The 22,231-nt window shown below is 38.9% G+C and overlaps 1 protein-coding gene, 1 long non-coding RNA gene and 1 pseudogene across 3 annotated transcripts in view; 1 reads left to right on the top strand and 2 right to left on the bottom strand.

Moving 5' to 3' along the window:
• Nucleotides 1-22,231, top strand: part of LOC108655518 (uncharacterized) — a 96,433-nt gene that overhangs the window by 4,833 nt on the left and 69,369 nt on the right. For both annotated transcript variants that reach the window (XM_089264612.1, XM_089264613.1), the window contains exons 2-4: nt 14,360-14,456; nt 14,521-15,436; nt 15,493-16,002. In XM_089264612.1, coding sequence (XP_089120738.1) covers nt 14,360-14,456; nt 14,521-15,436; nt 15,493-16,002 — 1,523 coding nt within the window. The remainder of the gene's footprint in view (nt 1-14,359; nt 14,457-14,520; nt 15,437-15,492; nt 16,003-22,231) is intronic.
• On the bottom strand, nt 9,534-9,805 carry LOC149090867 (uncharacterized). Its single transcript, XR_016197421.1, has 2 exons — nt 9,661-9,805; nt 9,534-9,605 (listed from the first exon to the last, which is right to left on the bottom strand). It is a non-coding gene; the product is annotated as an uncharacterized LOC149090867 (long non-coding RNA).
• Nucleotides 16,472-17,429, bottom strand: LOC149090866 (uncharacterized; annotated as a pseudogene).

Genomic DNA, 22,231 nt, shown 5'->3' with positions numbered 1-22,231 from the left:
CATATGTTTGATTGTGTGTACGCAGAAGCCGCGATGCTCACATATGATGGGGACTAAAGTGCACTTGTCACTTGTCACATCCCAATACTTTGTGGCACTGTGACCGAAGAGTAACTCACGCACATGTGTATGTATGTATGTATGTATATGTGTGTGGTATAGGGACAGGGCAAAATGGGATGCGATTATCGATCCCTTGCATATTTGTATGTACATACATTTACAGGTGCATGCAAGTAACAAAAAAGGGTAAAAAATGCAAGTGCACTTGTCAGTGTAGTCAGTCAGCTACTGAAATATAAGCGTGCCTCTTCAATTCAAAACCCAAAATCGTTCGCACAATTTTAAGTTGAGGTAGGCACACGCCAATGCTCATGTCCCATGCTTACACACATGCACATACACACACGCACATATAAAGGCACAAAGGCAGTCAAAGGCTTCTACAATGATCACCCCATCATATGTGAGCATCGCGGCTTCTGCGTACACACAATCAAACATATGTATGTATGCATGTGTGAGTAGTTCACAAGATCTACCAAATGCGAATTCGGGGCTCTGAAATCGCTACAGGCAGCAAGAGCTACGCACACAGGCACACAAATGCTCATAATACATATAGTAGCGGAGACTGTGTGTGTGCACGCTCGTCGCGAAAGCATTTTCACTATGAGCACCAACGCTTTCATACCCTTCCCACAAGTAATATCGAAGACACATATACATATTTTGTACGAGCTTGGCAAACGGTTTAAAGAGTTCGGTATACTCTTCACACAGAAGGGAAGGCATGGGTTCTTGCTGCGAAGAAATTTCAATTTTCGTGAGCTGCTGCTTGTGCTCACATGCATACACACATATACACATTTGAGAGAGCATAGAGCATCGAGAGAGAGAGAGCAAGGGAAAGATTGAGCATAGAAGGATCTTTTGTTCAACATTTGACCATCTCGGTCGAGCGCGTGAAGCGAAATGATTGTGCTTTCGTATATTTTCGTTGCTCGAGCCTAAAAGTAATTCGCCGAGCGAATTCAAAGCAGTCTGGGCGCTAAAGTCCCAGAAAAAGCGTGCAAAAAGCTTTCCACTAGTTGTCTAGTCTATGTGTTCTCTGGTTAGTGGTACAAATGTATGGTAATTTTCGTTGATAGCTTTCGGTCACACCTATTGCAGATTCTTTAGCGTTTGCTTACATTACAAAAGCGCGCTTTTTAGCATTCTAAGAATTGCGATTGATTTCTGGATTTTCTAGCTGTTATTGTAGTTTTGTCAGATGACGCTCTGTTATTAGCTTATTGTATTTTAGCTACCAGTTCGTGAAGCAAAGCGGTAGCGTGGGCGCTAAAGGCGTCGCAAGTTATGTTACAGTGGCGGAGGTTCAAGTCCCCATCAAGGTTAAGTTTTTTTTTCATACATATTTCGTTTTTTATAAAATAGATATTTAATTCTTTTTTCTAATTGAACAATTTTTTAAGTTTAAATTAGTTTCTTCTTAAATAGCCCACATATATGTATTTACGCATATATGCATGTATATGTATGTACATAAGTCTGCACGCATATGTAGCATCAAGCATTCCAGCCTTTCTTATGCACGCGCTCATTTGTATGTGTGTATGTATGTAATGCAAATTTATCATCCGCTACTCTGGCTCTTCTTTTCTATAATGCGTCATATCAAGAATCTCATTTTTGCATTTCATTTTAATTACGTTTGTTGACAGTAGGCGGTAGCGCTGTCGGCAAAGGCGCCGGCTAAATTTGTTTTTGTTATTTTGACAAACATGGCTAGGGTGCGAGTTCAAATCCCGCGGAAAACTTTTTTTTGTAAATTGCAAGTTTTGTTATTTTAGCTTCTTTTATATTTTTTAAATATTTAAATTTTATTTTTAAATTTTATAAAAATCTTTCCTTCCGTGTTATCAATGCCTATTAAGCCTATTTGTATATACATGTACATACATAGATAGCTCAAGCATATAAATGTCGCAATTTGATACTACAAATGCCGATTGCCACGCCCCTAATGGCCGTAGACACCTCATTTTTGGCCAGTTCTTAGAAAGAGCTAACGGTAACGTAAATGCGAAATTTGAATGCTTACGCTCAACAAATGTGAAAATTACAGGGTATTTTTCTATATGCCACGCCCCCAAAGAGGCGTGACAATTATTTTTGGGGCATCGATAGAGGAGGTTACCAGTAACTCAACTATCCAAATTTGAAGCTTCTAGCTCTTAAGCTGTAGGAGATATGAAGTTTTGCGGTTTGCCGCGCCCCCTTTGGGCGGACATATATCCACTATAGCTTGTTGGACTTGGGAGGTCAACTCGCGTATATATACCAAGTCTGTAGCATCAATAGTACCTAAAATATAGCCAAATTTGAAAAATCACTATATCTTCAGGTCCGATTTGCCACGCCCCCAGTAGGCGTAGACATAAAATTTTTTCATCAGTAATTATAGAAATATAGCATTAGCTCACGTGCGTTTCAACGTTCTAGCTTTAGAACTTTATGAGATACAGTTTTATCTGATTTGCCACGCCCCCAATAGGCGCAGATATATCCACCATAGCTTTTTGGACTTGGGGGGTCAACGCGGATCTACATACCAAATTTCAACTTTCTAGCTCTTCAACTAACATGATTTCTGGTATATCGGAAAATGCATTTTCCGATTTGCCACGCCCCTAGTGGGCGGATCGGGAAAATTTTAACACTTTATAAATCGGAGTTATACACGAGTATGTGTTCCAAATTTCAAGTCTCTAGCTTCAATAGCGGCGAAATGAACTGCGTTCATACGGACAGACGGACAGACGGACGGACGGACAGCAAGACGGACATTGCACAAAACCAATATACTAATTCACTTCGTGAATGAGTATAACAAGTAAAAAAGCTCTAGTCGAGACTGCTCGACTACGAGATCCCCTGAACCCTACAAGCAACTGATATTTCAATAATAGTTAGCACACACACACGCATACGCACACACACGCATACAAACAAACACACGCACACACATACACAGACAAACAAACACACGCATACAGACACACTCACATATACAGGCGATTGCGCTTGGGTTGCGCTGCAGTGTTGGCAATATTATGAGAACTTATCTGTTGAATAATTTCTAGACGTACGATCGTAATGAAACTTACAGAACGTAATTATAATGTTTAAATGTATGTGTATACCGAAGCACAAGTCTCTAGTATTTGATATACGACTTTTACAAAGATGAGGGTGAGGGGATGAATTTAGGGGTGAGGGGTAAATTTTAACAAACATCGAAATTGTATAAAATACATCTTTATATACATTTTAAATTTGGAGACTAGCTTGAAAGATGTAGGAGATATAATTATTTAAGTGATCTTCGACAAGGGTTTTTATCGATAAAAAAGTATTGGAATGAGTTATCGTTTTTTAGTGATAAACTCGATATGCGCGTGATATATACGGACATTTTAAAAAAAAGTTGAAGAGTCTATCTCTTATATCTTCTGAAATCGACGCGTTCAAACATACGGACAGACGGACGGACAGACAGACGGACAGGGCGAAATCGACTCAGCTCGTCGCCCTGATCAAGAATATATATACTTTGTGGGGTCTGCCACGCCTCCTTCTGCCTGTTACATACATTTCAACAAAACCAACCTACCCTGATTTCCCATTTTCAATGGCTTTAGGGTAACAATCGAGAAATATAAATATAAGATTTGAGACAAACAAATACCTGAACTTTCGAGATATTTAGCTTCTTCATGCACGCGTATTTTTTTTATCAAATGTTCGTCTGAGGCTGTGTCGTAGACTGACTGAATACATTTGTTTATTTACTTTTATACTATTGTATAATATGAGAGTAGGACCGAAAACTGTCACTGTTATCAAGCCTACTAAGTATCAATGGAAAAACCGCGTTTTTCAAGTATTCGTCCAATTTTTTCAGTCATTTTAAGATCTACTATCCTACTCGTAGCGGAGACAAATCCAACAAATCAAAAACCATGAAAATTGGTCCAGCAGATCTCGAGTTACAAGTGTAGGAACACTTTTACACAACTGTCTTTTATATATGTATATAGATATATCTAAAGAGGCTTAACAATATTATTTGGGAAATCGATAGAGGTTACTAGTAATTTAAATATACAAATATTAATCTTCTAACTCTTATAGTTTTGGAGACATAAAGTTGTGCGGGTTGCCACGCCTCCTATGGGCGGACATATATCCACCAAAGCTTTATCGTATTGGAAGGTCAGCCCGAGTATATATACTAAATATGAGATCGCGAGCGTTAATAGTGTCCAAAATATAGCTGAATTTGCAAAATCAGTATATCTTCAGGTTCGATGAATCTTTCTAGAGTCATAACATACGCTCACGTGCAAAATTTTAACGTTGTAGCTTTAAAACTCTAGGAGATCCAGTTTTATCCGATTTGCCGCGCCCATTATGGGCGATGTGGATCTACATTCCGAATTTCAGCTTTCTGCGTTTTCCGATTCGCCACGCCACTTTATAGATCGGAGATATACACGAGTATGTGCTCCAAATTTCAAGTCCCCAGCTTCAATAGCGCCGAAAAAATTACGTTCATACGGACAGACGGACATTGCACAAAATCAATATACTCACTTCTTTTTCGTGAATGAGTATAATTATATATCCTACATGTTTAAGGCTGGGTCTGTAGACACATAATAATTTTATACAATTTAAATTTTCGTTATATTTTGGATACCGGCTGCAAGTTCACCAAACTCCCCAGTGAAAGTCAGATGCTACTATAGCTAATCGTGAATGATTTTGCATTTCTTAAAATATTTATATTTAATAGAATATGAAGATCATATGCTAAAATTTTCATTGAATTCCGCTAAGACAATCGACGTTAATTAATTAACAAAATGTTTGGCTAGTTAACAAACAAGTAAGAAGGCTCTAGTCGAGACTGCTCGACTAGGAGATACCCTGAACCCTCCAAGCTGATATTCTTATCATTCTGCACTTCTTTTATGCACGCACACATACATTTACATGCATCCACCCTCACGCAGCCGCGCTCTGCTAACTGCGCAGCAAGCAGCGACTGCGCTTGGGCTGCGCTGCAGTGTGGGCAATAGTATGAGAATTTATTTAATGAATAACTTCTTTTGTAGACAATCTTAATGAAATGTACAGAGCATAATCATATGGTCAAAATGAGTGTACATTCCAAAGCAGTCTCTAGTACTTGAAATACGTTTTTTACAAATTGGGGACGAAGGGGGCGTGGTATTCAGAATCTGTTGATTACAAAATGTTTGTATTCATCATATGTATATACACAGTAAATCGGCTTAAAAAACAAAATCAATTTTTCGATTATTCTCGATAAAAAAGTTATCGGATGATTTATCGAAAAAATAAAGCAAACTCGTACTGCGTATGATATACACGAGTATGCACACATTTCAGCTCTGAGATCTCGGCGTTCATACGGACAGACGGACGGACGGTCGGACGGACGGACGGACGGACGGACGGACGGACAGGCGGACAGGGCTATATCGACTCAGCTCGTCGTGCTGATCAAGAATATATATACTTTATGGTGTCTGCGATGATTCCTTCTGCCTGTTACATATTCTTACACAAAAACATTATACCCTGATTTCCCATTTTCAATGGGTTCAGGGTATAACAAGTAAGAAGACTCTAGTCGAGACTGCTCGACTAGGAGATACGCTGAACCCTTCAGTCTGATATTCTAATTACTCTGTACTTCTTTTTAGACACACATACATACACACGCACGTATTAGAACGCGCTCTGCTAACTGCGCAGTAAGCAGCGACTGTGCCTGGGCTGCGCTGCAGTGCGGGCAATATTAAACGAATTTATTTGTTGAATAATTTAATTTCTAGACGGCCAATCTTAATGAAACTTTCAGAACTTGAACATAATGTTCAAATGTATGTGTATTCTACAGCACAAGTCTCTACTTGAAATACGCCTTTTACAAAGGTGAAGGCGAGGGGGTGAATTTAGGGGTGGGCGGTAACAAAAACCGAAACTATATAAAATACACATGAATCTACACTTAAAATTTGGAAGCTCTAGCTCTAAAGGTGTAGTAGATATAATGAAATAACTAGTTTTCGATAAGGTTTTTAATCGATAATAAAATATCGAGAGTAGTTATCGATTTTTAGTGATAAACTTGATATGCGCGTGATATACAAGTTAATAATTAATATACTCGGACTGTTCACTTGTGATCTCTGCACGAAGTTAAATCAGCGAAATAGAATTATTATATGTTCGTTTATTGGTCAAATCCGTACTGAAATATAAAATGACAAAATATTCTTAACATAAGTTAGCCCTGACCTATAATCGCTGTGTCAGCGATTATGCTGAATGGATAATGTTTCAACGTCGCGACGGCGCATGGAATGTTGACGGCAACGTATTGTGGAGTTTGGCATAATTGGCATTAAACATTGTTGCAGCTTTCCTGATCGTGCAGAACTGCAGTCGTTGACTTTGTCTGACCGGATATGTTAACTCCTCCCTCACTAGTTTGAAGGCCGTCCTCGGTTTTCAGCAAAGTGTCGATGACAGCTCGTATCGAGTTTTGTTGTTTATTCTCTTTGCAATTTTGATGAACCTTGAAGACGACAAGGCCGATGATCAGAGTGACAAGAGATGCTGCAAACATCATAGGCCATAGTGACAGTTTTTTTCCGATGTTGCCAATATATTGAAGATTCTCAAAGTTCAGCCTCTGAAGGTAGGGCATGCTTTAAATCTCTCGGTGGCCAGTTATGTTTAGGGTTGCCGATATTGCTGGGCCTGGATGACGCCTGAGTATGTTTTTGGTATTTTCAAAGAGAGACCCATTCACGTAGATTTCCTCATCAAACGTCAGCAAGTGTGTGCCGTGGATGACTCTATCCGTGTTGCTATTCATCTATATTGTAGCTGTAGCTTCGTTGATAACGATGATACCATCGTCAATTACCATCAGCGGCTGTAGGTGGCTGGGACAAGTCTTACAGGGTGTTATACCTCCAGAATATAGTTGCTGCGTACATGTTGTTGATTTCAGCTGTTTGCAGAATGTAGAGGTGAGAGTTGCGGCGCAGTTTCCAATTGCTAAGATATTGTTACCACAATCTGCGACGTTGTTATTTTCTTCGAGGTCAAGTATCGTTCCATTATGCTGAACGAGGATTATGGTTATTTTCTTATATTACGCTAGGATTTGGGTACTTGATAAGAAAGTGTACAAAATTATGATATAAAAAGACTTTTACATAGGCTATTTCAATTAAACCTGTTATAGTTAAATCTGTAGAGTGCTCATTTAAATTTTGACTTAGGTCATTAGAATCAAGAATTGTTGGGTTTATAATTTGAATCTTTGCGAGCGTAATAGACAACATTAATGTTTCGAGTTCAGAAATGTTTCATAAATGAATTAGTTTCCTCGGCAATCTCCGAGTACATTGTGAGATTGGAAGAATGTCTTACAATTTTAAAATTTTCCCAAATAACTACGTTTCCGTCCATGATGGGAATTTAGTCCGAGTTCGAGTAATTGATAAGCTTTCCAGCTGCTGCTGCTACTAGAAGTGGAAGGCGAAGAATCCAAACCCTAGTAAAGATAGGATACAGAACAGAATAAGTACTGGAAGGATAATTTTTTTTCTTATCTTGTGTTATCCTTGTTTACCTCCCTCCCCTTTATAAAAACCGTTAACCCCAAATCGGCTTCTACAATGACTTATTCAAACAAAGGAGATAGCTTATTACCAAGTCTTTTATTTAATTTCATAAGTACTTTGTCGCCTATTTGAAAAGTTCTATTTCTTCTGTCCGCGTTTTGTCTTTTCAGAAGCAGATCTTGCGCTTTAGATATTTTTTCTCTTATTTCTGCTTCAAATTCTGGTGGGGATGCATGAATTATGTCGATTGGTTTTTTATTAACGACTGTGAATTGATTTATTGTATTCTATTGTTGCCTGAAGTATAATATTAGTAGTGTCATTTAATTATTTTTCTAATTTCAAGCAACTGGCAATTTCTGCAAGAGTACTGTGAAATCTTTCTACCTGTCCATTTGAAGTACTATGTATTTACAATATCGACGTTAAACCATTTTTTTTAAAAGAGCTTATTGTTTCTGAATTCAGTGAGGGTTCGTTATCGCAGTAGATAATTTTAGTGTTAGGGTAGAAATTCATAAGCTGTAAGATGGGGAACTCAATATCTATTATCGTTCTGGAAGCTATGGGCTGAACAATGGCAAATTTATCAATACAGGTTAGAAAATACTTTTTATCTGTAGAAAAAATATCAATATGATGAATTTCTCCTACTTGATAGGGGACTGGCGTTTCGCCAATGTACTATTTTTGTGGGTGTCGGTCATATTTTCCTTTGTTGCAAGTCTTACAATTTGCAACTACTTCGTTTGCGTCTTGGAGAATTTGTTTTATATTCTCTTGCGCTGCTCTATGTGCTCTGCCAATTTCTGCGACTATGATGTCTTTTTGCTCATTCCTATCATGAACATCGATGACCAATTTATTTGAGTGACAAAATTTGGTTGAAAAAGTGTATGAAAAGTGTATGATATGTCTTGTTTTTTGTCCGAACATAATAATAAATTTTTCAGAAGCTATAATGTTTTCTTCAATAAGTATTTGGTTCCTGAAACAATTAATCGGTTTTTCAGTAGACTCGATAGTGTATGTCAATGACAACTCAATATGCATAGTGCCTAGGTCTGATGGAGCATCTTCTTCGAGAGCATAAAGGTTTTGTCTTGATACAGCATCGGCGACAAAATTTTCTTTACCGGGCTTCTAGAAAATTGGAGCGTTGTGCTTAGGGACACGATATCGAATGCAAAGTATCGATCATGTACTCATAAGAAGCATCAAAAGAAAAGCATCGTACTTATAAAAATATCAAATCAAAAGCATCGATGTTGCAAGGTATCGGATGAAATGTTTATTAAATCTAGGATATCTTTCATGTTTTTTTTAAATAAAAAGTTACAAGTAAATTTTCAATATTAGATAGTACAATGAAGTTATTTTAAGTTATATATTCCATTCCTCCTCTGCACAATCGCCTAAAAAAAGAAGTTTGTCAAGCCTTTTGGGTGACAATCGGCTGCGAGTTTTGGTTATGGTACTTCCAGCTTTGGAGAAAAGGCGCTCAGAGGGCACGGACGTCGCGGAAATTCCCAAATATTTTTGAGCTAAGTTGTATAGTTTGGGATAAACTACTTTCATATCAGCCCATTGTTTTAAAGGGTCGATGGAAAGTGGTAAAACATGGGTAGATAGGTAGCGACCTACTTCGTCACCGTTTATTGTAGATCTTGTTTTTTTGGTCTGCTTCCCTGCATGCGTCCACTTCTTATAATCACTCCAAAGATTGTTTGCTGAATCTATGGAAGTATCACTCTCATGTTTGAGGTGTTTCCTGATGATTTAAGAGTTTTGAAGCAAATTTTGCACTTCACCTCGTCGTTGCGTATTCTGGTGAAATACTGCCAAACACTGCTGTGGCTTGGTGGCATTCTTTTAAAGAAATATATTTCAATAAACTGCATAGAGTAATTGCTTTATTACTTACTTTAACTATAAATCAAATTGACTTCGATAATAATTCACTGTTTTAACCTTTTTTAATGATTCAACTCAAACTCAGTCTCAAATTTTGCGCAAATTGGCTGGCGAGCTTGACTTGATCCCGCGTATTTTTCTTTACTCGATATGGCTCTAGAGATACCCGATAAGTAAAAATATCGAAACCAAAAAAATCCGGGTATAATGGTTTTGATGAAATGTATGTAACAGGCAGAAGGAGGCGTGGCAGACTCCACAAAGTATATATATTCTTGATCAGGGCGACGAGCTGAGTCGATTTAGCCCTGTCCATCTGTCTGTCCGTCCGTCCGTCCGTCCGTCTATCCGTATGTTTGAACGCGTCGATCTCAGAAGATATAGGAGCTAGAGACTTCAACTTTTTTTTAAATGTCCGTATATATCACGCGCATATCGAGTTTATCATTAAAAAACGATAACTCATTCCGATATTTTGTTATCGATAAAAATCCTTATCGAAGATCACTTAAATAATTATATCTCCTACATCTTTCAAGCTAGAGTCTCAAAATTTAAAATGTATATTAAGACGAATTTTATACAATTTCGTTTTTTTTTTAAATTTACCCCACACCCCTAAATCCACCCCCTCACCCTCATCTTTGTAAAAGTCGTATATCAAATACTAGAGACTTGTACTTCGGTATACACATACATTTAAACATTATGGATACGTTCTGAAAGTTTCATTACGATCGTACGTCTAGAAATTATTCAACAAATAAGTTCTCATAATATTGCCAACACTGCAGCGCAACCAAAGCGCAAACGCCTGTATATGCGTGTGTGTGTGGGTATGCGTGTGTTTATTTGTATGTGTATGTGTGTGCGTGTATTTGTTTGTATGCGTGTGTGTGTGCGCGTGTGCGTGTGTGTGTGCTAATTATTGTTGAAATATCAGTTGCTTACGGGGTTCAGGGGATCTCGTAGTCGAGCAGTCTCGACTAGAGCTTTCTTACTTGTTGCATTAGTGTTTTTGTCTGAGACTGCGAATGTTAGTGGCTGGTGATCGGTATAAATACTTAAATTTTTTACATCGTACAAATAGTTTCTTAGGTGATTTCAGGGCCCACACTATCGCAAGTAGCTCACGTTCGAAATTTAATTCGTTGTCTCTTAAAGTTCTGGAAATCATGGTTATCGGCTTCTTGTTTTGTGACAAAACAGCGCCTAAGCCAGAGGACGAAGCCTCTGTCGTCAAATCGAATGGATTTTGGTAATCAGGGTATAGGAGCATTACATCTTCGGAGCTTCTCGAAGGTGGCTATCTGCTTTTCATCAAGGTTAACAGGAATTTTTTCGATTGTCCTGCATTTGTTTTACCATTATCACCCTTTAGCATGTCTGTCAATGGCTTGGCTACAGATGCAACATTTTTTATAGAGCATCTGTAAAAGCTCGCTAGACCAAGGAATGATCTAACTTGGAACAGGTTGGTAGGCTGTTGAAATTTGCTAAGTGCTTCATCTTTGCTGGAATGAGTTGTTATACCGCCACGGGAGACCCCAAATCCAAGATACTCGACCTTTTCTTTAAAAAAAGTGATATTTTTCTCGTGACACCTTCATGTTAGCGTTATACAATTTATCTAGTACCCAGGCGATGTGGTGAACATGATTTTGCATATTTTCAGAGAATATGATCACGTCATCCACGTAGACGTAGCATGACTTCCCAATCTGTTCTCTAAGAACGTCATCAATTGCTCGTTAGAAAATTCCGGGGGCATTCTTCAAACCAAAGGGAATTTCCTACAGAAAATGCAGTTTTTTCTCTATCTTTTTCTGCAAGAAGTATTTGATGAAATCCTGATTTCAGATCGAGTGTCGTGAAATATTTGGCTTTACCAAGGTTTGAGAGAATAGCGACAATGTTCGGTATAGGGTATTTGTCATCAACAGTTTTTGAATTAAGCTTCCTAAAGTCAATTACAAGGCGTTTTTATACCCTGAACCCGTTGAAAATGGGAAATCAGGGTATAATGTTTTTGTGTAAAAGTATGTAACAGGCAGAAGGAATCATCGCAGACCCCATAAAGTATATATATTCTTGATCAGCACGACGAACTGAGTCGATATAGCCCTGTCCGTCTGTCCGTCCGCCGTCCGTCCGTCCGTCCGTATGAACGTCGAGATCTCAGAAGATATAAGAGCTAGAGAGCTGAAATTTTGTGTGCACACTCGTGTATACCATACGCAGTACGAGTTTGCTTTATTTTTTCGATAACTCATCTGATAACTTTTTTATCGAGAATAATCGAAAAATTGATTTTGTTTTTTGAGCCTCATCGGAGTACTATTAGACGTGGAGACTTCAGATTTACTGTGTATATACATATGATGAATACAAACATTTTGTAATCAACCGATTTTGGATACCACGCCCCCTTCGCCTCCAATTTGTAAAAAACGTACTAGAGACTTGTAGAGTCTTCTTACTTGTTAAGTTCTGGGATTGGTTTTATATAGTTTTTTGAAGCGCCTGTGTCTATAAGTAATTTGATTTGTCTACCTGCTATCGTTCGCTCTACAAACGGTAACAGGGAGCAATTTCTAAAAAAATGACCTCTACAATCTGATCCTCATCTTCCAAATCTGATACCTCAGCCTCCGCTACTGCTTGGTACTCTTGTTCCGATTGACCTTCAGAATTTTCATCTTGTGAGAGACGATTAATTCTCTGTTGTTTGGGACCGGTAGTTCTAGCTGTTCCACTACTTGCTCTTTTTGGCACCTGATTTTGGTAGGAACCGCCTTAATTTGGGTATTGAGGTGTTTGCCTAAACCGAGATGAAGCGTCAACGTCCATAGGTTGTGGTGGTTCTTGTTTTATATTTGGGCTATTGTCTTGGGATTTTTGTTTGTAAAATGGAGTTTTTACTTGGTTTGGGGTACTTTCTACAGTGGGCTGCCTTTGCTGTCTCTGTTCCTGACGCTGAGCTCTTTCTTCATTATTCCTAGCAAGCGCCGGTGCTGATGGCAAATCTTTTGGCCTTGCTGAAAATAGAAAGTCACTGAGAGACTTCTTTGTGCCTGAAATGAAGACTCTCAATGCATCTGCTCTGTATTTTTCGATTAGAGAAGCAGCCAAAGTGGAATCGTAATTGGTTTGTTTATGAGTAATGCTAATTTCTTTTCAATTTCCTCATAATAATGGGTTATTGTCAGGGCTCCCTGACGTAGAACGGACAACTCTTGCTCGATTATATAAATGGGGCGTTTATTGGCGTATGTAAAGTCAAGTCTATTGATAATTGCTTTAAAATTCAGTGGAGTGTCGTATCAAGACAGTACCATATCAGCAGGGCTTTTGATTTTATTCCTAATTATACCCAGTGCCCGATAATGCTTTGAGCTTCCTACATAATTTTCAAAGATTTTATATGCAGTGTGTGCGGCTTTCCGCCACGAAACATAAGTGTCGATTTTTCCCTCAAAGTCTGGTACTGATTTTACTATGTCCAGTGTTTCGTCACATTTAATACCTACAATAATTTCCGCATCTTTAAGCACTTCAACTTCGGGTACGGACACTGTTGCGTTTCTAAACTTGTTTCTCATTTCCTCCATTTTACTTTCAAATACTTGCGCTTGATTTTCTAATGCACTGTTTACTGCATACTCAAGCAGCGCTTTCAGATTTTCTTCACTCACTGCCATTTTATTCTTTGTTTGTTCCGGCACTAGTTTGTTTTTTATATCTTTTATTAGTTCCTCTACTCTTCTCTACTCATAAGATTTTCAATTTAATTCAAAAAATTTCCGTCGCAAAGACACTTTACAAACACTTTTTGTTTAAATTTTTTGTATTTATTTACGTTAAATAAGCACTCTACTCACATTTCTTTAAAAACTATGGTTTTTATATGTTATTGTAGCTCTCTTTTTTCGTCTGTTTATCCCGTCTGAAAGTCCAACGATGTCGATCCAACGATGTTGCCTCCTTGCTTGAGATTTCCTTGATGAGCAGGTTCTGCCAGTTGGGCGACAGTTAATAATTAATATACTCGGACTGTTCACTTGTGATCTCTGCACGACGTTAAATCAGCGAAATAGAATTATTATTTGTTCGTTTATTGGTCAAATCCGTACTGAAATATAAAATGACAAAATATTCTTAACATAAGTTAGCCCTAACCTATAATCGCTGTGTCAGCGATTATGCTGAATGGATAATGTTTCAACGTCGCGAAGGCGCATGGAATGTTGACGGCAACGTATTGTGGAGTTTGGCATAATTGGCATTAAACATTGTTGCAGCTTTCCTGAAGAACTGACTGAACACGACTCAGCTCGTCGCCCTGATCAAGAATATATATGCTATGTGGGGTCTGCCACGCCTGCTTGTGCCTGTTACATACATTTCAACAAAACCATTATCCCCTGATTTCCCGTTTTCAATGGGTTCAGGGTATAATTAGAAAATTAAAAAATTAATCGAAATTCTAACAGTATGCTAAAAGGCGCGGCTTTGTCTGTAGGCATAGAATACACGATGACTGTGTGCACATGTAATCAAGCTGATCTGTTGCTGACTGTATTTGGGCTGTGCATAAGCATTCTGTAGTCGGAATCGCTCAAATGCAACGTATTTACTTGTTTGCTTACAATCTGTTCCTGTACAATTTTGTCATTTAACCAAATTATTAAAAATTTTTGCTTTAATAGATGGAAGCTCTGGTGCGAGAAATGCAGGATCAAGAGCATGGTGTGCCAGTGCGTCAACAAAAGATGTTTCTTACATCTATTCCATATGCTTTTATGGGTAAGTCCGACACTTAACACAAAATTTTTAAAACTATAAATAACGACATTTTTTGATCGCACAGGTTATGATTTGATTGAGTGGCTAATGGATCATTTACAAATAGAGGAGTCGGAAGCATTAAACATTGCCAATCAGCTGTGCCTACATGGATACTTTTTCCCTGTCAGTGATTCCAAGTCTTTGACTGTTAAAGACGACTCATCTCTTTATCGCTTCCAAACTCCTTATTATTGGCCATGGCAGCACAAAGCACCGGACAATGTGGAGTATGCTATTTATTTGGCAAAACGTTCGCTTCGTAATAAGCAGCGCCATGCATTAGAAGATTACGAAGCCGAAGCTTTCGCTTCACTTCATAAAAACCTTAAAGGCAAGTGGGACTTTATTGCAATGCAGGCCGAGGAGCAAGTACGGCTTGCAAAGGAGCGTAAGAAAGGTGATAAAATTGTAGGCGACTCACAGGAACGTGCTTATTGGCGTGTACATCGTCCACCACCCGGTCAATTTACTCCCCTTGAGCCGTGCCCTATCCCATCACGAGATCGTCAAGGCCAGAAACCTAGCAAAAAAAAGACTGTCGATGATATACAACGTGAAGTGGAATTTCTGAGCAAAACCTTAAGTGGAACACGAATGAAAATGTCTCAAGCCTGTGAATCTCTTGTTTGCTATTCGGAGACATTCAGCGAATACGATTTTTTTCTACAGCCTCCGCTTCCCTCTAATCCTTGGGTTACTGATGATATTACTTTTTGGCAGCTGAACAGTACTTTTGTCGACATACCTACTGAAAAGCGTGTAAAGCGTTGGGCTATTTCTATAGAGGAACTGGTTTCTGATCCCACAGGGTTGCAGGAGTTTACAATATTTTTAGAAAAAGAATACTCTCACGAAAACATACGTTTCTGGACTGCAGTAAATCGTCTCCGTCGAACTGCTCACTCGCAAGTGGCTCGCACAGTTAACGAAATATTTGAGTAAGAAAATTGTTTGCATTAATGGACGGGTAATCATGCTGAATTTTTGGTTTCAGAGAGTTTCTTAAACCTGGAGCGCCTTGTGAAATTAATATCGATGGAAAAACTATGGAAAGTGTATTACGTGGTCTTAAGAATCCATCGCGTTTCACCTTTGACTCCGCTTCAGAACATATTTACATGCTTCTGTTGAAAAAAGATTGTTATCCCCGTTTTATACGTTCCGATCACTACAAACGACTTATTGATAGTGGTATCCAGCCTTCGCATAAAAAACGTTTCTTTAATTTTGGTGCCGTAAGCGGAGCTAAGAAGAAAATGACTGCCGCTCTTTCAAATCAACCAAATTTAGGCGACGTGATTAAGAACACCACGACAGGCAGTACAGCTTGTGGTACTTGCACTGTTACAACTGCGCCTTCTGGTAATCTAGCGCGACGACGTGGTAGCGAACGCAGTCTTACTGGCTCGGCACTTGAGCTAGCAGTCATTGCTGATAACAAGACGGCTAGTTCTAAGGTGCCGCACTCTCACTCACAAAATAATCTGTGTGAACTTCCATACAGGTAAGCTACTGATAACAACTGTATATATAACAGACCGACTGAACATCTAGAATAAAATTGTGTTCACACTAAAATTTGACTGTTAACTACTGGACAATTTGGTATTTGCTTGGATCCATTACATTTACAATGTAAATTTTATATACGGGCTAAGAAACTATGGGGAGGCGAAATCATTTGCGCTCGACCAAAATGGTAGACTTTTTAAGATATTCGCACTATGCCTAATTTGAATACTCTGAACCCATTGTAATTCGATATCTAGATAGATTGGTTTTGCTGAAAAGTGTGTAACAGGCAGAAGGAGTCGTGGCATTCCTTATAAAGTATATATATATATATATAAATTAAATATGCGAAAGCGGTTTTTATATAAAAAAAAAAAAAGTTTATTTGCTTTCGGAGTTTTATTAGAACTGACTTAAGAATAATTATACAAGTACTATTTATATTAAAGCTACCGCTGCTGCTATTGGCGTCGCTGCTGTTGTTGCTGCTAGGTGTCTTGTGACACGATGGCTCTCACGGTGGTGCTGATCAGTGCGCTGACTCGGCGCTCGTGGCGGAAATGCTCACGTTGACCAGAATGTGTTTTTGGCCAAGTGCATTGATCTTATTAATATTGCTGACGATAGGCTCCCACGGTTGCGGTTGCGTTGCTGTTGTATTCTGCTGACAAAGCGCACGTGTCAAAAGTGCATGCACTGGAGCTGTGATATAATTGGGCCGGTGCAATGCCCTTTTGTAGGGTCTGTCGTTAACTCTTCCCCCCTTAGATGCGGACGTCCTCGGTCGCAATATAGAAAACTTGAGCATTTTCTCTCTTTTCTGCTTCGGATGTTGTGACTTGGCCTGTGGTGGCTGGGGTCTTCCGTTTCAGCAAGTATCCAACTACTGCCATAATTATCAGTAGAGTTCCAGAGAGTGTTATATTGATTGCTGCTCTTGTATCGTTGCTGCTCTTTAGGGTTTCTAATTTTCTTGTATTGTTTAGATTTATTTCCTTGAGCATTTGCAATGAGAGGACTTCATCGATCTTGTTTGTTTCCGCCATGATTTGAAATAGCGGTGGGGTGGCTTCTGCGAAGGACATTACTTTTGACTCGTATACGTCGTCTTCGATGCGTATCGTGGAGTTTTCGAATTGTACCAGGAAGGTACCATGGAGCTCTACTTCCTCTTCGTCGATCTTGATTGGTCCATTGAAATCGTTGAGCAATATTGTTCCGACAAACAGCTGTTCGTGATTGGGTATGCATTTTACAATATTTTCGAATTTTATTTCATTGATATAGTTTTTTTCTTTTAATTGGCTTAATTAACATGGTTGTACAAACTTCATTTGAGATTAAAGGTATGTTAATTATATAGAGTATATTTTTTCCATTACTTGCAATTTTTATTTGGCTAAATTCTAACAATTCTTCTGCATGTTAAGCATGATTTTGTAATTTCTTTAACTTTTTTATGTAGTTGTGGGAAGAAAAATTTTTCTAGAATTTGGGCTTTATTTTCCGATGCATTTCTGTGTGCTCGTCTATGCTCTTGTGTTATAATTTTGTACTGTTCATCGACGCTCGTAATATCTTCTACCTTTCTTTGAGTGTATCGTATTTTATAATTGGAGAAGTGAAGTGGGTAGAATTCCTGTATTTTGCCCATTATATGTTCTGGAGTAAATAAGCCGTTAATAAGTCTGGGGTCAAGTCGTTTCTTAAAAATGTCAATTAATTCGTCTTCAGTAAAGTGGGGTTGTGTTACTGTATGCCTATGGTATGTAGGGAAGGGAATTTCGAATTTATAATCGTACTTTTCGCCGATTACTATGAATAGCTGATTCTTGAAAACATTAATAGGTGTTTCTATTGTGGGGATGAGGTTGTGTGATGAACTTTCATCGCTCATAACTGTGGTTTCTGTACTATTGACTTCGTTTATTGGGTTCCTTGATAAAGCGTCTGCTACTACGTTAGTGGTTCCTGGTTTATACTTTAACTCGTAATTGAACTCTTCTAAGTAACTCTTCCAACGTTTCAGTTTTCCGTTGTGATTTTTATTACTTAGAGCAAAGGTTATTGGTTGGTGGTCTGTGAATATAATAACTTTGGCAGTTCCATACAAATAAATTCGAAGGTTTTGCAATGCCCAAACTATGGCTAGCATTTCCTTTTCATTTGTTGCATAGTTCTCCTCTGTTTTTGACAATGTTCTTGATATGAAAGTAATGGGTCTGCCTCCTTGTTCAAGGACTGCACCGATTGCGTAATTCGAAGCATCGGTTGTTAAGTGGAATTCTTTGGAGAAGTCTGGATATTTTAAAATTACGTCATTAGAACAAAGAGTTTGCTTTATTTTGTTGAATGCTTCTATTGCCTTGTTGTCTAGCTTTATCTGTACTTTATCTGATGCTTTTGCTGATATACGACCATCTTCACCTCTGAGGTGAGTTGTAAGGGGTTTAGCTAGTTTTGCATAATCTTTTATGAATCTGCGGTAGTAGCCGGAGAGGCCTAAGAACGATCGTAGTTCTTTAAGTGTTTTGGGTATGGGGAATCTGGAAATTGCTTCAACCTTTTCTGGATTTGTCTTAACGCCACTGTCTGAAATGGTGAATCCTAGGAAATTTACTTCTTTTTTGAAAAATTCACACTTGTCCATTTGGATTTTCATATTAGCGTTAAGTAAAGTCGTGAAGACTTGTTTTAGGTGATGGGCATGTTCGTTTTCAGTTTTGCTGAAAACAATGATGTCATCAATGTAGACATAGCAGATTTTTCCAACATGATCCCTTAGAATATCATCTAAGGCTCTTTGGAATATTGAAGGGGAATTCTTGAGACCAAAAGGTAGTCTTGTAAATTCGTACTTCCCTCCGTTAACAGAAAATGCTGTCTTTTCTATGTCTGTCTCCTTCAAAGGAATTTGGTGGAAACCACTTTTGAGGTCGAGGACCGTGAAGAATTTATTATCCCCTAAGTGGGCTATGATGTCCCCTATTTCTGGCATAGGATATCGATCGGAGATTGTGACCAGATTTAGCTTGCGATAATCAATTACAAGTCGGTATTTCTTTTTTCCTGAGGCATCGGTTTTCTTTGGTACGATCCATACTGGAGCGTTATACGGTGATCTAGAGGGTCTAATGACTCCGTCGTCAAGCATTTCTGATATCTGCTTTTCGACTTCTTGCTTTAGAGCAATAGGATATGGGTAATGTCTGCTGTAAACCGGAGTGTCGGTATTGGTTCGAATCTCTCCTACTACTTTAGTCGTGTAGGTTAATTTTTGCTCTGGGTCTGCAAATAACGGTTTAGCTTCTTGAATTAGTCGATCTATTATGTTTTTCTGGCTATCGGACATATGATTTGTTCGGACCTTTATATTGTTAACTGCTTGTGCAGGTAATTGCTTGATTCGGAATTTATTACTGCCATTTACTATTAGGATATCATTCCTGACGTCGATAACAACATTGAGTTGTTTCATTGTATCATTGCCTAGAATGCCATGAAATGTTTTTAGAGTGGGCAATACGAAAAATCTGATTGGAGTGTTGAGGTTAAAAAGATTGAGCAATACATGATGAGTTATGGCTATTTTCCCGCCTATAGAATTAGCGAAAAAAGTTTCTTTGTTCTTTTTTGCGTTGGTTACTAGGGAAGATTGTATGTAATTCTGATTGGAACCTGTATCAATGAGGAAGTTCAGTACCTGTCCGTCCCTCGTTTTGCATTGGAAGTAAGGTAACGAGGAACGATTTAAGCTAAAAAATTGACATCAGACATATCAGCAATTTCTGTGGTTGCTTCATTCTCGTATGGTGTTTCGACGATACCTTGCTCCTCTGCAGCAGCATAGTAGGCCTGTTCACTCATACACTGTTCGTATGCCTCGGCATAAGCTTCGGTGGCGTATGCGTTTGCATATGCATTTGCGTAAGCGTTAGCTTCGTCATCTACGTTCTGCGCTTGGGTTTCCCCAGTATTGATATGAAATTGTCGTTGTTGTTTGAATGGGTTTTCTGCCCTAGAAGATAAGGGTCTCTTTCCAGTGAATTGGTTATTATTTGGCCTATTCATGTAATTCACATTCCTGGTTCTGATAGACGAGTCGACTTCCATTGGTTGTGGACCCGGTTGTGGTTTTGGGGCTATTGGTCTTGGTGGTGCGTTAAAGAATTGTAGTGGTTGTTGGTGTATGGGTCTAGGTACGAAACCTGAATTCTGGGGGTTAAACTTAGGCTTTGGTGGGTAATACAGATTCGGATTAAAGTTGGTTCGATTTAAGACGTGTGGGCTATTGTGTCGAAATGAAGATTGAGTAATTCTATTTTGATGATTGTACCTCGGAGGAAGCGAAGGGGCTCTTATAGGGTTAACGGAATTCCTAATCGACTGGTTCTCGATCAGTCGGCACAAGTGAAGGGCATGTTTAAGGTCGGTTGGCTCTTTGATGGCTAATAACCTTGGTAAGTCTCCGTTGAGACCTCTGATAAAGGTATCTAATGCTTTATCCCTATAAATCTTGGTAATAGCTCTTACTGTTTCTGCAGATGAATCATGGTTATTTATCTGATTCAATATTAGAGACAGATGATAATAAACGGCTTGGTAGAATTCGTCTATTGATCGCCCATTTTGCCTAAGAGTGTAGAGTTGGTACTCCAGTGTCTTAAGATCTCTGCGATCTGCGAAATGGTCAGTGAGACATTGGGATATGGCTTTCCAATTTAGTGGGGTATTCTAACACTGCATCGGCTTCGCCAACTACTTTACTTCTTACTACCATTAGGATACCATAATGCTTTGGTGTTCCCTGTACAGTAGAGTAGGCCTCAAATATCCTGTCTACACTTTTGCGCCATGAAGTGAATTCTGCTCTATTCCCAGAAAAGTCTTTTAAAACTCTTACAACGTCTGGTAACTTGTCTAGTTCGTTGATTCGTCCCATATATTCTGGGAGAATCGTCTGATCTTGCTCGACTGAGACGGTCGTAGCTGGGTTAAGTAGCTCGTCACCTTTCTCAGACAATATCTTCCTAAGGTATCTCTCTATCGTACTCTCAATTGGTTCGGTCAAGTAAGTCGGTTTTATGGCACCTGTACTGGTGGATGGGAGTGAATTTTCTGGTGGTGGCATGTTTATTTTAGAGAATGCGGTCGTTAGTTCGTCAATGGTCACGGACAGACTTAAAGAGTTTTTATCGAATCGGAAAATGGTGGTGGTTTGTTTTCAGAATATGTTCTTGGAATCTTAATTTATGTTAGTAAATTCCTACGCGATCAACGCAGTGATCTTCCTGGCTATTATTGTATGGCTTTACGGGACATACGCTATACCGGGCAACTAGATGTCGCTCAGTAGTACAATTTTCAGAGTTTTCTTAAATACTAAGTGTTAAAGTTCAATGTTTCTCTTGTTTTCCTTTTAAATATTTTTGTTGCTTATTTGTTTTTTTTTTCCAAAACTTATTCACTATGCTTACAATATAATCAGCATCGTTGACTCCCGCGATGATGGTCGGGTTACTCTCTTTCGTCAGATTCCAGTATTAGTGGTGTCTCCGTTACTAAAGATCCTGCGACGCACACTGATTACGCGGTACCCTACGGGCGGACACTTATAGGGTGGCAACAATGTTTTTGACCCACGACCGTACCTCGTTTACGTATTTAGAGTCACTCTTTCACGAACACGGTGTAGCTGCGGATTAGGCACTATTACGGATCGTTCGAATGCTCCCGTTAGCTACGGATTAGGTACTAACGTTTCGATAGTTGCGGATTAGGCACTAAAGATTTTTTCGTCGCGTTCACTAGCAGCTATATTTCGTTATAGGTGCTTTCGCGAACAATAGTTGATACTATGTTTTTCGACGCGTAAACTTTCTAGGATAACAATCGCGGGTCCCTGCTCGGGCGCCAATTAAATATGCGAAAGCGGTTTTTATATAAAAAAAAAAACGTTTATTTGCTTTCGGAGTTTTATTAGAACTGACTTAAGAATAATTATACAAGTACTATTTATATTAAAGCTACCGCTGCTGCTATTGGCGTCGCTGCTGTTGTTGCTGCTAGGTGTCTTGTGACACGATGGCTCTCACGGTGGTGCTGATCAGTGCGCTGACTCGGCGCTCGTGGCGGAAATGCTCACGTTGACCAGAATGTGTTTTGGCCAAGTGCATTGATCTTATTAATATTGCTGACGATAGGCTCCCACGGTTGCGGTT

This window comes from Drosophila navojoa, chromosome X (genome assembly GCF_054131105.1).
Source record: "Drosophila navojoa isolate 15081-1374.11 chromosome X, UAZ_NAV_1.0, whole genome shotgun sequence".
In the NCBI taxonomy this organism is placed as follows: Eukaryota; Metazoa; Arthropoda; class Insecta; order Diptera; family Drosophilidae; genus Drosophila; species Drosophila navojoa.
Note: the sequence above shows the minus strand (reverse complement) of the source record. Positions and strands in the feature narration are given on the sequence as shown.